The sequence below is a fragment of the Cetorhinus maximus genome, chromosome 9 (assembly GCF_964194155.1).
Source record: "Cetorhinus maximus chromosome 9, sCetMax3.hap1.1, whole genome shotgun sequence".
Taxonomy (NCBI): Eukaryota; Metazoa; Chordata; class Chondrichthyes; order Lamniformes; family Cetorhinidae; genus Cetorhinus; species Cetorhinus maximus.
The window spans coordinates 29099143-29114597 of record NC_135887.1 but is presented as its reverse complement, the minus strand read 5'-3'; the positions used below and the strand labels follow the sequence as shown (position 1 = coordinate 29114597).

At 38.9% G+C, this 15455-nt stretch overlaps 1 protein-coding gene across 2 annotated transcripts in view; it reads right to left on the bottom strand.

Annotated features, from left to right (window-relative positions):
* Positions 1-441: 441 nt before the first annotated feature.
* LOC144684527 (lysine-specific demethylase 2B-like) overlaps positions 442-15455 on the bottom strand; it is a 163308-nt gene continuing 148294 nt past the window's right edge. Inside the window, exons 9-11 of one of the 2 annotated variants that reach the window (XM_078548398.1) lie at positions 10841-11002; positions 9658-9876; positions 442-9206 (exon numbers count right to left, since the gene is read on the bottom strand). In XM_078548398.1, coding sequence (XP_078404524.1) covers positions 9013-9206; positions 9658-9876; positions 10841-11002 — 575 coding nt within the window. In that variant the 3' untranslated portion in view covers positions 442-9012. The remainder of the gene's footprint in view (positions 9207-9657; positions 9877-10840; positions 11003-15455) is intronic. The other variant, XM_078548399.1, reaches the window with a different exon arrangement.

The following is a 15455-nucleotide window of genomic DNA, read 5'->3' as shown; positions in this document are numbered from 1 at the left end:
CCACAATCTCTGAAGCTATATTTTAGAACCCCTCTCTTTCTTGTCTAGGAGAGAAGAGGAATGTTGAGCAGTTGTAGCATTCTCAGGTAAGCAAAAAAAAAACACACAAGCAGGCATTTGCCCAACCTTATTCATGGACAATACACTGCATAAAAGGATGGCAAGGCAGAGAAACAGACCCTGGACAATGGTAGAGTAAAACCACCTTACAAAGGGAAAGAATTGTTTTATTCAAAGGACTTATTCATAGGACTCCCAGGGTTGTGCAGTTCCTGACAAGAGACAGGATGAACCCACTTCTGATTTCCCTTCATAGCTGGAGTCTTCTTCAATCACCAGCTCATTGTGGTGCCCTACTATGCCAAAAGCACATTTCACACTGAGGTTCCAGGTCAGTGTGTGTACTGTCCAAAATGTAGCAATTAGAACAGGTGGAAGAGCTTTAAATTTAAAGTAAAACTTTATTCAAGTATAGTTGAGATTTCTGAAGTATAGCATGTTTTTGTGCAGCTACAGATTCAAAATAAGGATCAGTCAGGGGTACAAGAACCAATCAGCAGAATGTTATTTACAAGTGGTATAATGCCTACAAAACATCAACTGAGAAATTACTCAAATCTTTACAAAATGCTGCATTTATTTTCTATTAACAAAGAGAACACCAGGAACAAAAATCACAACCTGAATTATTGGGCATCCCACATGAACTTGTGTGGCCCTCACTAAGTATTTTGGTCAATAAATATGTATATGACACATATATACCCAACATTAAAACTCAAGTCTTGGGAGCTGGAGGGTCCCTTCAGCAGTCCCCTGCTTGTTCTCATTGTTTGAGGATCCTGAATGTACTTGGTCAATATTGCTACACATTAAAATGACTCAACCCTCCAATTTGCTTTCCATAAAAGCCAGTTCAAACAATGCCGCCAAAACAAAGTGTGGTGTAACAACGTTAAAGCATGAATGCAGGTTAAATGAATATAAACAAAAAAAGCTTAATATTCCCCCTGCCGCAGGTATGACATAATATAGAGGAGGTGGTTACAAGAATGATGGAGTTGCAAAGCTCACCCTGTTCCATCAAGTTTCACATGTGGGTACAACAGGGTTAAGCGTTAAAGTAATTAACAAACCTAGTTGATAGTATTTTAACTGAATCAGACACTGAACGGACAACTCTTTATTTGGACTAAATTTAAACAGAATTTCTCCACAAACCACAGGCTTGAACCACACAGAAGGAAAATCAACTTGTGTATAAACAAGCAACTTGAGCCAGAACCGCTTTATATATGTCATAACATACTACACCAGAGGCATGGATCCTAACCAGCAAGGAAACTCAATGAAAGGGGACAGGTTAAAATCAGAAGGTGCACCATGTCATTCCAATGGCTAGAGACACTTTTCCAATCTTTTAAAGTGGCACATCTTTAACAACCGAAAGGGGATAAAGTTGAACTTTAAATGTAATTATAACCCATTTGTTCCAATGTTTTGAGGCTAGCCATTAGGCTTTAGACTAGAGTTTCATGTAAGCAACACAATTTGACACTTTAAATGGTTAACCTACAGGTTACAGTATAGGATATTCCAACATTGACATGCAGTGTGTAGTCTGTGCCTACTAATTATTCCAGCCAGCCACAGACAGCAGATATACCTTTCACTGGGTTAACAGGAGGTGGGGTCAAACCACTGGGACCTCTCCTGGTTCAGTTTTGCTTAATATGCAATAAATATATCACTTTTGATTGTCCTTTCATGAAATCCTGTATACTTTAAAACAGGCTGCTGGATGGGAACAAAAAAAAGGAAATCAGCCCTTTGGAGACGATGAGATGTACGAGTAGCACATTTACAGCACAATATTTTTGTGGTTACTGCAGGTATGTTGCTTGTTTAACAAGACTCCAAGACAGCTACAGGTCTTGAAAATTTGGAATTTCTTTTTACTAAAGTTCCACATGAAGTTGCCATTTTACACACCTCAGAAAACCACTGTAAAAGTCTCGATATCCCTGTTTGGGTTTCTCTTGAAGCCACCATTTTGTTTTGCACTGTAAGCCATCACCTTTTCTTTCACAAACACTGCTGTTAACAATCATCTTCAACTTTTTACAGACAATAACACATTTGTTAAAAAAACACACTTGAAATGACTTTCCAAAAGTGAGGTTTAAGTTCCATGACGTGCTTTAGGCAAAAATGCAGTGAAGCCACCTTGGAAATTCAATAAATGCTGCTGCAATCAAACAAAGACATTTTGATTTTTTGGCCACCCAGAGGGGGAAGGAAGTTCTGAGGTGAAGGTCACAGGAACTGAAGAGATTTTTTAAAAACACAATTACTGGTTTTCAATGCAGAATAGTTTGGGTGTGCATTAAGGGTCAGATATCCCCATGTGGGGAGAGATCCAGTGTTTGGAGGAGGAGTACACTAGGTGGAGTACAGCTCGAGTCTAGTATTAAGCCAGGTTTAAAAGAGCTGAGCTGGGGAGTGTCATCATACCATCCAGTCTTTAAATCGGTAGGAAAGTAGCAAATGCTGCCCCACCCCTCTACCATCTTAACATAGCTACAAGAGGAACAGAGAAGTGTGCATGTGCATACCCCACTCCTGACAGACATGCGCACTATTAGGCTGTATAATACCCTAGACTTTCCACATGCACAACTATTAGTAAACACCTACTTCTAATGTGTGTTTAGGGAACAGCAATGGTAAGCAAGGATTCAGATAAGTAAGCATTCAGATAACAATTAGAAAGACCATTTTTCTTGGACATTCAGATCAGTGTAACAGGGACCACCTTAGCAGGTCCAATTTACAGGATTTAGACAGCAGCCTATAGCTTAGTGTATTCTATGACAGCCCTCTGCTTATTTTATTTTTAACGCAGGTGTTAACCTGTCTATATTAAATGGTTAACGTCCCTGCTAAAATAGGCAGAAGAATATCATGTGGACTCAAAGCATTTGTCTACTAATATCAGCAAGTCATTTCTATGATTATATTATTCACAAGCTGTAATTATGGGCATAGGCTTTAGCTTTATGGAATGCAAGCTTCAGCCGGTTTGGCTTGAATTTAAAAAGAAACATCCCTTCACAAATAGGGTAAAGATACAGAAGGCACAATTTAAATGAGCAAGCATAACTCAGTATCATCCTTAGTTAATCAAATATTTGGAGGGATTCTCAAACAAACTCAACAGCAACTTGCATTTATATAGCACTTATCCAAATGTACTTTTTTACATAAGGGAAATGCACTTCAAATAATGTCAGTCACAAGATTTGGCAATGGCAGTGAAAGTAACATGGGGAGGGGGAAGGGTGTGGAAAGAGGGGTGAAAAGAGTATAGAAGCCTGCCTGACTGATCTTCACTACTCATACCCTTTAAAACAAGTGGTGACCCCTGCCATTGTCAAATAATCCCATTCATTCTTTCTATTATAAACATTGATGTAACAAAGGCTGAAAATTCAGAGGGTGATCCACTTTGCTGTTTTGCCACTTAGTACTATTTTGGAGTTAGAAGCAAACTTACAACCCATAAGGCAAACCAGTCTTCAATTAGATATAGACATGAAGTGGGCCTGTGGCAGCCTTGCTATTTTGCCATCATAGCCACTTTTCTCTCTATCACAATGGCAAGAATGCTCTACGACCTATGCAAAGAGTGATATGCCTCTGTAGCATGAATAGGAAATGCAAGCTAGATTTCTGAAAATGGATGAGAGGAATTGTTAATGGCAGGTTATTTAAAGTTGAGTACTTGTACAAAATTAAAAGAACACAAATATAAGTGCTCTGCCCCTCCTTTAGAGAGCGATGTGGAAAAGACTCCCACATAGGCCACTAATGCTGCATTAATTAACACATTGAAGGTGGTTTTTATATTTACTGCTGTAGATTAGGCTCCAAGAGTCCAATGTCCATACATTGCCTTGGGACTACCATTCTGGCGATGAAGGGGTGGAAACATAGAGAAATGGTGGATGGGCAAAGAGCTCTTGTGACATATAGAAGACCTCTTTCTCCAATGACCTCCAGAGCCCAATTCCTTTTGAATGAGGCTTAGCCTGTGAATGCTTTAGTGCTTTGATCATTTATTAATATCCCAGGAGGGTTTAATGGCAGCAAAATGGGAGCTTCTGAAAGGTGACACTACATTTTGAAGCATATCAGTGACATCTAGTGGCAGAAGGTTAGAATGGCTGAAGTGTTCTTATATAAATACGAACTATGATAGACCTTTTAAAAACCATAAAACCTACCAATGTTTTGCGTTTAAAAACACCAGACCCATGTTGGCTACAGAATATAAGCCCAATTGTGGCTTAATATCTGAAAACTGAAAATAAAATTAAAAGCTTACATTAAAGTAAAAAAAAAAATTTATCCGTGCATTCACCCAGTCTGATGAGCACTGACTAGTCACAGTTCCCATCTTATATTAAAGGTGCAGTGGCTTCAGTCCCCAACAGCTCATTTAAACCAACCTTCCACTTTATTAGTAGGACCCATCTCCTACTGAATCACGTTGGCAAGTTATACTGTACCTACGGTACCATTTCCAGTGTCTCTAAATAAATGACAAATTATAGGTTGTTGACACAAAAATTGGATCATACTGAACTGCATAAATTAGGTCTTCACTGCACTATGCCCAGGAAGGGATTCAATAGATAAAAGCAGTATATAAATTAACTATTTCAGACACCTCATGTTTCTATTGTTTACTGACTAAATAATTCTCAATGTTTTGCATGCTGTTTCCATTGAAAAGTTTATATTAAAAAATTTATAAAGCTCTGACTTTTTTTTTAGAAGAGGACTTTAAGAACAATGCAACATTTTATGGGTTGAAATATTTTTGAATGGCAATATTTACCTTTGGCAAACTAATTTGCTTTTTTTTGATATAAAATACTCAAAGATTTTTGATTTAAAAAGGAGAGCTGGTGATATTAGTAGACACATCTGGATGGCATTGCCATGTTGTCATTTATTGAAACAATGGTTAGACAGGGCAATGTCGTGAAAGTGTGTTTAATATTGGCAATTAATTTAGCTGCTGCCATTTCTAAGTATGTGGGCTGGAGCTCTGCTTTGTGCTGACAAACCAACCAGCACCATTAAGGACAAAACACCAAAGGTTTTGTGCTTCATAACTCAAATCACTGAATTAAAACGATGTTCCTGTCTAATTATCCATCAGTGGAAAGAACAGACGTTCCTCCAGCCAAACAACGGAATTTAGACAGTGTGATCCTACACATTAAATCCAGTCCATGGTTCTCCTTCTTGTTGTAATGAAGAGTTGAGAAAACTTAGAAAAATTATTTAAATGCCATCTTTTAGCAGATTTTCTTTTATTGGGTTTAACACAATCCCTTTTCATTTTAGTGACCCTTTGAATCCTGTCTTAGTACTGAAAAAATACTCCAAACTTTTGGAAAACTTATTCCCCAGGAGCTTTGAAAGTGGAATAAGACAGAAATACTAAAAACGACAGCTCAGAGTTTAAAAATAAACACAATTTTTAAAAAAGAGAAAAGAAAACAAAGGATTTAAACACCCACATACACAAAAAAAAAGCCACTGGTGAATCCTGCAGGAGATTCTCTTAAAGTGAAGTTACCAATTTAAAAAAATATATTTTTGAAGTTATGTCATATCCTCTAACTGCCAATTTGGATTTTCTTTGCAGTTTAAAAAAAAAAATCAATTTTTAAAATTCTTCCAAATTAGCACAAAAAGAGTAGGGATTAGTTCCTATTAGCTGCATTATTATGGAATATTTCTTTAATAAGGTGTCAATGGTACAACATAAAATGGTGGAAAATTTAGGTAATTTTATATTAGATACAAAAGTCACAAACAAGCCACAGGAAATTAACAGAGAACTATATAACCTCATGTGATTTAAAACCCTCTATGAAACTGGTGTCAAAACTGCTTTCATATTAGTTTCACATATAGATTAAGCTTCCTTGCACCATTGGGTAAGCGTGTAAACAAATGCGCCATTGTGTATGCATTCTGTATAAAATTTATTTATACATACAATTTGAATTCACTGAGTGCACACATGTAAGTGATAATCCATACTGAGCCAGGTTCCCACGATGAACCACAGTTCAGCACAGCGCCACCGAAACCAAAAGACAATTAGAAACTAGGTTAGAGACTTACAGGAAAATAGTTTTGCTGAAATTAAAAAAATAAGTCCATTGTAAAACTGGGAAGGAAAACACCTCATCCATGGACCTTTAAGGAGCATTTATGTCAGGTGTTGTTACCCAAAAAAATTAACCACTGACTGTTCAGCTTGCACATTCAGGTGTTCATTTATGGAGCATAGGCTGTGGACCAATGAGTTTATAAGCTCGCACTGCATAGAAAGGGGAACATGCTGCACTGGTTAACAGGAAAAAAAACAATTTTTGTACAATAGAAGAAACGTAAAATTTCTTCAGAATATTGCGCTGTTTTCAGCACTATTGTTACCGACGATTTTATCTTTGGATCAAACAAAGCCGTCAATGTTTTGGTTTTAGGTATAAATTTAATTACACACCCCTTTAAAGTTTAATCTACCTCAAAGCCCACTTGAACGATCTCCCCATTGCTTACAGGAAGCCGCAGGTGCCTCAGTATAATGCACAGAATTTTACGACTGCTGCTTTAAACAAGTACCTTCCACATTCTAAGGGGTGTAGGTGTGACAGAAATTTAGTACATTCTTATACAATGAATTCAGTTTCTTTGTGTATAGATGAGTTATACAGACCAGGTATTCTGTTTTATCCATTAGGTAGCATGCTGTGGCCAGTTTTGGAATTCTTTACTGCTAATATTTGTAGTGAGGAAGCGAGATACAGTTGAGGACAAGAAGCAGGTTTACATTGCTTTTGAAGCCAGACAATAAGCAAGGCTGTAAGGAAAGTCCTCCATTTATCAAACATTTACTCACCCTCTCTAACAGTGCACAGACTAATAACTGAAGCTTAAAGATGGGTGCAATGTGTGGGGAAAATTGAGCCCTCTGCTAAATTTTTAAAAATAGAAGCAGAGAATCTTTGCTTCAAAGGAGGAAACTACAAATCAGATCATGTAAGAAAGTATCAAACATCCTGAACCCTAAAGCTCTAACTAGGGCTGTTGAAAATTATAAATTAAGATAGGTATTTCAGAGCTGGTTCAGCCAAGATAAAGGCTTTTCACCCTAGAGGAGAACAAACTAATTCACTTGTATTATAATCTACGGTAATGGGCACATTTACCAGCAAAACACACATCCAACATTAATACGAAGCCATACCAGTAAAACAGGGTTTCCTCAGTGGGAAAAAGTAAACCAGAATTTATATCAGCTGTTACTGAAATGCGTGGTACCTCAAAATGCTCATAGCATTTCCATTTAGTGACGTTTTTGGCAGCATACTTAGATTTTAAAAAATTCTGCTGATATCTACAGGCTAGATGTTACAGATGCACTTTAAAATTCCCTATAGTTAGTGAAGCAGTCATGTTTAAGCGCATCATAGAAACAAACTGTGCAAATTTTTCTGGCACAGGGCACCTTAGGGTGGGCATGGTTATTTACAATTAAAGTTAATTAGTAAAAGCAAGTGCCTTACTCAACACAAATTCTTTTTAAAAAAACACCATCGTACTTTGTTTTTGCATTGGCAATGAACCATTTTGGAATTTCCAGTATTGCTGTTCCCTGGCAGGAATTGTAGTGATGGAATATTAACGAGTTGGTACAATAGGAGTCAAAAGTCCTATAATTTTGTTTGTCTAAATGGTCTAAAACAGTTATAATGCTTCCATTTTCTTTATCATATTTAAAGCAGACAAAACAACTAATAGCAAAATGATTCCTTTCAAGAGTAGTCACTTTTTCAATGCAATCATTGCGTATTTTCAATTTCTCTGATTAAAACACTGCTCACTTAATTAGGCCATGTGGGTTGCCATGGTGCATTTTTAAGTATGCTGAAATACAAACAATATCATTGCAGATCACTATAAAGTAAAGCACACCCTATAAATCACAATGTTGTAATAAAACAAGTCAGACACTTCACAGCACATCCTTTCCTCAATTCTGAGCAGGACTAGAGCATTACAGCAACCAATTTGGCCTAAATAAATGAGCCAGTCTGATTTGACCAAAGGACCAAGGAGTCACTGAGAAAAATCCATCACAGGAATGAATGGAGTCTATTGGTGTCAGGAATTATTTCACCAATCAAGTTTTGCAAACTGACTGAGCTTGTTTTTCAGTATTAAGATAATGTGCTGACCCAAAACCTATGCATCATAGGTTAGAAATGAAGTGCAGCAAAACGGAATGTCAACTGAAACATTGTACACTTCAAAGTGTAACTAAAAATGTACTGTACTTGTTAAATGTACTGGATATTGCTTTGGACTGTACTCAAATTTAGATTTGAAGAAAAAATGGCAGCTGTCTTTTCCAGAATTAAATTGCAGCCCATCTTTAAGCTTTCTTGTGTTGTTTTCAAACATGCATAATATCTCCATGTTCTGTGTACTTTTAAATATCCCCTAAATCTACCGTATCACTCTTTTCTCTTCAAGGTTGATGTGGGGGTGGGGGGTGGAGGGGGGAACGCGACGCGCGGGGGGAGAAGAGAGGAGAGGGAATTTACTACCAGAGCATAATGCTCAGGACCCTGTATTTGCAATACAAAAACATTTTTGTCCAAAACCATGCTTCATCTTCTAGGCCAAGGCATTTACACCAGCAATTTCCCTTGAATCACTGCAGTCACTGGATCACTGACTTTACCAGCAGTGAAAGACATGATCACCATGACAACTCCAGACTGTCACGCATGTCCAACAAACACACACTCCCCCCCCACCCCAAGCAGCAGGCGGAGGCAATTCTGATATGTTACATCCGCGCTGTCTCCGTCAGGACTTGGAGGAACATTTCAGCAAGGCTTATGGGCATCCGTGAGGCTATTTTGTCAATTGTAAACTTCTCTTTAATAATTTGTCTTCTGAGAGTTCAAAGGGGGCAGCAGCTGTCAAGCCTTCCACAAGCTGCTGACAGGCCTGGGGAGAAATCAGTTTGCAATTCCGAAGGTCGATTCGAATAAGGTTTGGGCAGTGTTTAAGCAGCAATAGGCACTGATCTGTTATTCGATGGCAACCTGAAAGGAGCAAGTTAAAAGAAATGAGGCATTAACAAATGCCAACAAGTACTATTAATACAGGCATTTTCATATTAAAACCGTTTTCATACTTTCCCTTGGTTTTGGTGATTTTGCCTGCCAAGTGGTGCAAATTTTATTTCCCCATTAGCAGGAAATGAATATGAATGATGTTTAGCTCAAGAGCTTTTAGTTTTAATCAGCTTGTACATACTCACATCAGGTGAGATTACAAGGTCAGATTACAAGGGTCGAGCCTGAGGCATTTTAAAATTTTAAAGGTGTAATTTTCACTTGAATATACTGTGTTTATGAATGCATTTACCCTAACCTGAGAAGCAGTGAATTACGTAACGATGGCAAAGTTGGCTAAACCCACAGAATCACATTCGTCTACTCAGTGCCCATAAGCAAACAAAAGGTGTTGGTGAGATACCAATGACCTTTTTACCTGAAAGGTTAATTTCAGTCAGTGTTTCCCGTGTAGAAGATCCAGGTGCTGTCAGTAGGGCAATCGACTGATCAGTCACATGGTTGCACTGGCTGAGGTCCAGCTTGTTCAGCATTGGCATGTGGCGGGTCATCAGTGCCAGTGAGCAGTCGGTGATGTCCAGACCAGCTAAGTGAAATTCTGTCAAGTTCCACAGTTTGCTGTGATTATAGTTCTGACCTATGGAAGACAGAAAAAGGACAATTTATTTCAAGTTAAGATCAGAGATTGCAGCATAATCACAACCAAAGAAACCCAAAGGATTTGTAAGATAATAAACTTGTGTATTGTGCACTCCTTGCAAAAACAACAAAATAGATAGATTGCTCTCCATTCCTATAAAGATATCTAGTATGGGTCTTCTCCTTCATCCCCTTGATTGTTATGTTGGACTTTCAAGCTTGGGGAGAGGCAACAAGTTGATAAAAGTATAGCACGGCTGAAAATAGCCTGCATCAAGTCAAAAAATAGTCTGACCTGAGAAGAGGCTGTTTTTAGTCCAATTCAACCTATTTTTGCATTTGACAATATGTAAGGTTATATGTATTTAATACGGTTTCCAGGTCTGAATATGATATTATGTTGCATACCACTAATTGTATTACAGATTGGAAGGGGGGGTGGGGTGGTGGTGGGGGGAGTTCAAGCAAGGGAGGGGGGAGTAGTGCTGTAGGAGGAACAATGTCACGGAGCAGCAGATAGAGGAAGTTGGACAGAGAAGTAGAAGCAGAACCTTGATCATGATTTATCCAATTTTTCAATTTTGAATGTTCCTGCAGAAAGGCTAGTAATTCTGAAGGGTGATATCCTCAGGCGTGATGAAGAGAGGGAGGTGGGAGGGCATGTTGTATTTGGTAGAAAAGATATACTGAAAATCCATTTAACATTAAGCAGGTTGATGGACAGCAATACTGAAAGAATATGAACATTTTAAAACACATGGACAACCATTCCACAACATCTGGCAGTACCAACTATTCAAAGATGATGAAAACAATTTTTACTTTACAACCAGTAAGTTGTTAAAGTGCTAGTGAAGAGTCATGCCAAGAACATAGACTCAGTACTTTACTGTACTGTACTAAAGAGCATATGATGAAATAGTTGCTAACAGATTAGATACGTGTACTAACTCTGAACTGACCTACTCTGCAATCTGTAGGCGGGGAAAGCAACTCTTTCATCTGGGAGTCTTTGAGATCCGCCACCCAGCGAAGATCGAGCATATGTAGAAGGGGGCAACTTGCTGTACAAAGCGCAGAGATCGCACTCCAAATGCAACCTGCTAGTGCCAGTATTTTCAAATCTGTCACAAAAGAAGGTTACACATAAAATCTATTTAATTTAAAACGAAGACATAAATACAGAATAGGCTTAATATTTAACCCACAAAATATCTAAGAACATAATTCATATAAACTTTCAAGTGGCTATTAATTCTGTGCCATTTTTCTTGAACAGACAGTGCCATTTGCCAGAACATTGTACTGGGTGGAAAGGCCTCTGTTCCAAGCAAAGCAGTGGGAGGAACTCTCAACTGCTCTTCTCGGAATGGAGCTCCTTCGTAATCTGTTTTAAAGGGCCAACAGCAGGGCTAGTTAGTATTAAACCCTCCAAAACAGAAAGACCATTTTAAACTTCAGTAAGCACAGATTTCAATTCTCTTATCAGCAAAAAAATGAAGGTCACTATATTGGTATCACAGCTTGTGTGTACCTCTTCGAGTCTTATGAACCTTCATCAGCAACTGTAACCCACCTACCACCCCCCTGCACCCCCAGCTAAGTCATGCCCCATCCTGACGTGGAACTATTAGCATTATTAATGTTGTAGGAGCACAGTCCATGTCTAAAAAGTACCACATCAGTGCACCATAATGAAATTCCATGAAGTAATTGACATTTCACAGCACTTCGATGATGCACATGACTTTTCACTTGACAATATATTTTCTGGCTTGTATTGTCACCAAAAATTACATATAAATTCCAATTTTCATGGCTGTAATTAAAAAAAAAGTTGCAATGCTCTTGAATTCTGTAATTGCTTCATGCTAGATATAACCCAAAAATGAAATGAATCTAAAATGCAAAGAAAAATGGACTCAGTTTGATTAAGAAAAGCTATAACATTATTACCCCATTTTGAATGATGCTTAAGTGCTATTATGGTCATTGATATTGAAACATATTTGTCTCAATATATTATTTCTCAGTTTTGTTGCATGAGGAGCTAATTGCTAACTGAGGAGTACTGGCAGCATAACATCCTGTGTGTTAGACAGCAAAGGTATGATACTGGTTAATTTTCTAGTGAAGATCCACTATTTTCAACCATCACTAAATTATGAGAACTGGCCATCAAAATGAATTTGTCCTGAAACATACTGAATTTCAGCAGCCCTCATTCACCACAGTGAACATCTGGTATATGTATAACTAACAAAATGGCACAAGATCAAGTTAAAAATAAATTCACCTTTTGCATATAAAAGTGAGGTCCACACGTAATATCTAAACCTGAAGATGCACAGCCTGAACTACTAAGTAACATCAGTCGCTAAAGCTGACATAAGAGTTGGGGATAGGAACCCAGTTTCATGGAAATTGACCAATACCATTAGTTGAGATTAAAGATGGTATCAGACTGAACAATAAATTTCCCAATACAACCCTTCTTATCATGACAAACTCTGTACTTCGTGAAAAGCTTGTGTTTGAGAGATATCCCTTTAAATCCAACGTGAAACTAGTGTCTTCTGGGAAGAGCTGTAATTGGAATTCCTAGCTATGAGATGATCTGACTTCTGAGAAGTTAGATTCTGGCCGAGGTAGCCACAGGGGTGAAAACTGGAAAAAAAAACTAATTGAAGCTAATTGAGAGGTGTTGTGTCTCTGCCTATGTACTGCAAAATGGACACAGTTATAAAACGCAGAATTCATGAGGAGAAGCAAGCAAAGCTCTCTAAGCGAAAGTAAGTTTTCTGTTTGGTGGTAAGAAGAAAATACAACTCCAGAAGCACTTGGTGAAGCAACATTTGAGTTGGCTAAAAGGGACTGGATACTAAAAAGGTATGAATAACTCAGGCATGCTAAAGAGCTGAGTGTTTGTATCAGAGAACCAGACCATGAACTGGGTGTTGTTAGTTGGTCAGTTGAAAAATGACTCTGGAAAGCTATGCAATCAGGACTGATGTGACTTGAGTGAGAGGATTCACAGACTTGGTGTTAACTATATCCGGGGACTTTGACTAAAATACTGCTGCCGGTGAAAAGTGATTTGAGGGCTAAATCCATCGAGTGGGAAAAATGAGAGATCCTCTGTACCAGAGGCCAAGTTGAAAAGACTAGGAGATATCACGTGGTCCCACAGTTGCATGTATAGTGATGAAGGTGTTTGTAATTTCATGAGGCGTATCTTTGTTGTATCAGCTATTACAAGTGAAATTCATCTTTGAGTGAAATACCATTTGTCTGTTAATGCATGTTTAATTTTATATTAATTTTGGGTTTGATTGTTACAGTAAAAGTTTTAAAGTGTGAAACATGTTACTCGATTCCTTTAGTCTATGTTGTTTGGGATTCCTTTCTTTTCAGCTAATGGATTTCTACAGGGATCGTACACTTACACATGGTCCATTTCTGCTCCATAAATGACTGCACTTGTGTCCAGGCCAGGACTGTGGACAGGTACAAACATTGTAACAGCAGGGGTAATTAACCAATTAACAGCTGCAGGTGCTGGCTCCTGCTGCGATGCAATATATTTCAGTTTATCATTACAAATCAGCTCAAATCTAGCAGTATATTTCAGTTTCTCACTAAATCATTCACCACACTCTCTGCCATTCATAAGCAATCTCTGATCTTGCTTCATTTTCAATTAATTTTCTCTTATTTCTATAGAAAGCACAGGAGATTAATTTATCTCCGAATCACTTAACCATCTTCCCAAAGGGCAGCCCTACTCATTACCAGTAGCAAAAGTATAAGTAGTCTATGTCTGCCTCAATTTGGCATAAGATACAGTTAAGAGAAGCCATTTTTGATATAATCAAGTGCTCAATTGAGTAGCAGAAATGTTTCTGTAATATAAATATGCTTTGAAGTAGACTAGACACACATCTTTATCAACTGAATTCTGAAGGAAAGGGATGCTCCTCTACTTCCTCCTTCCCATGTTAGATAACGTCAAAGAATGTATTCATTTGGAGGGTCGAATGTGAAGAGGGCATAAGATCATCATCATTCAGAATTAAACTGGTTCACATTTGAATACTGCACACCAACATTCCAAGATACAATACCACACAACATTTGGATCCCCTTATCAATTTGAGTTTGCATTTTTTTATTCTTTTGTGGGATGAGTCACTGGCTAGGTCAGCATTTGTTACTCATCCCTAATTGCTTGAGAAGGTGGTGGTGAGCCGCCTTCTTGAACTGCTGCAGTCCATGTGATGTAGGTACACAAACAGTGCTGTTAGGGAGGGAGTTCAGGGATTTTGACCCAGTGAAGAATCGGTGATATAGTTTCAAGTAGCTTGGAGGGGAACTTGCAGCTGGTGCTGTCCCCACGCTCCTGCTGCCCTTGTCCTTCTAGGTGGTAAGGATCATGGGTTTGGAAAGTGCTGTCAAAGGAGTCTTGGCAAGTTGTAGCAGTACATCTTGTACATGGTACACACTGCTGTCACTGTGCATCAGTGGTGGAGGAAGTGAATGATTAAGGTGGTGGATGGAGTGCTGATCAAGTGGATTGTTTTGTCTTGGACGGCATCGAGCTTCTAGTGTGTTATTGGAGCTGCACTCATCCAGCAAGGGTATTCCATCACACTCCTGACTGTGCCATGTATATGGCAGACAGGCTTTGGGGAGTCAGGAGGTGAGTTACTCACCCTGCTCAGCCTCTAACCTGCTCTTGTAGCTAGTATTTACATGACTGATCCTGTTAAGTTTCTGGTCAATGGTAATCCCAGGATTTTGATGAAAGGGATTCAGCGATGGCAATAAATGTCAACGGGAGATGGCTAGATTCTCCTTTGCTCGAGATGGTCATTGCCTGGCACTTGTGTGGCACAAATGTTACTTGCCACTTATCAGCCCAGGCCTAAATGTTATCCAGCTGCATGTGGACACCGACTTCTTCAGTATCTGCGGAGTTGCGAATGGCACTGAACACTGCAGTCATCAGTGAACATCCCCACTTCTGACCTTATGACGGAGGGAAGGTCATTGACAAAGCAGCTGAAGATGGTTGGGCCTAGGACACTACCCTGAGGAACCCCTGCAGTGACGTCCTGGGGCGTTGACTGGCCTCCAACAACCATAACTGTCTTCCTTTGTGCTAGGTAAGACTCCGAACAGTGTAGATCCCCTCCCCCCACCCATTCCCATTGACTTCAATTTTGCTGGGGCTCCTTGATGCTACATTTGGTCAAATGCTACCTTGATATCAAGGGTAGTCATTCGCTCCTCACTTCTCGGATTCAGCTCTTTTGTTCATATTTGGACCAAGGCTGTAATGAAGTCAGGAGCTGAGTGACCATGCCGAGCCCAAACTGAGCATTGGTGAGCAGGTTATTGCTGTGTAAGTGCTGCTTGATAGCACTATCGATGACACCTTCCATCACTTTGCTGATGATCGAGAGTAGACTGACGAGGCAGTAACAGGCTGGATTGATTTGTGCTGCTTTTTGTGAACAGGACATACCAGGGCAATTTTCCACATTGCCAGTTAGGTGCCAGTGTTGTAACTGTACT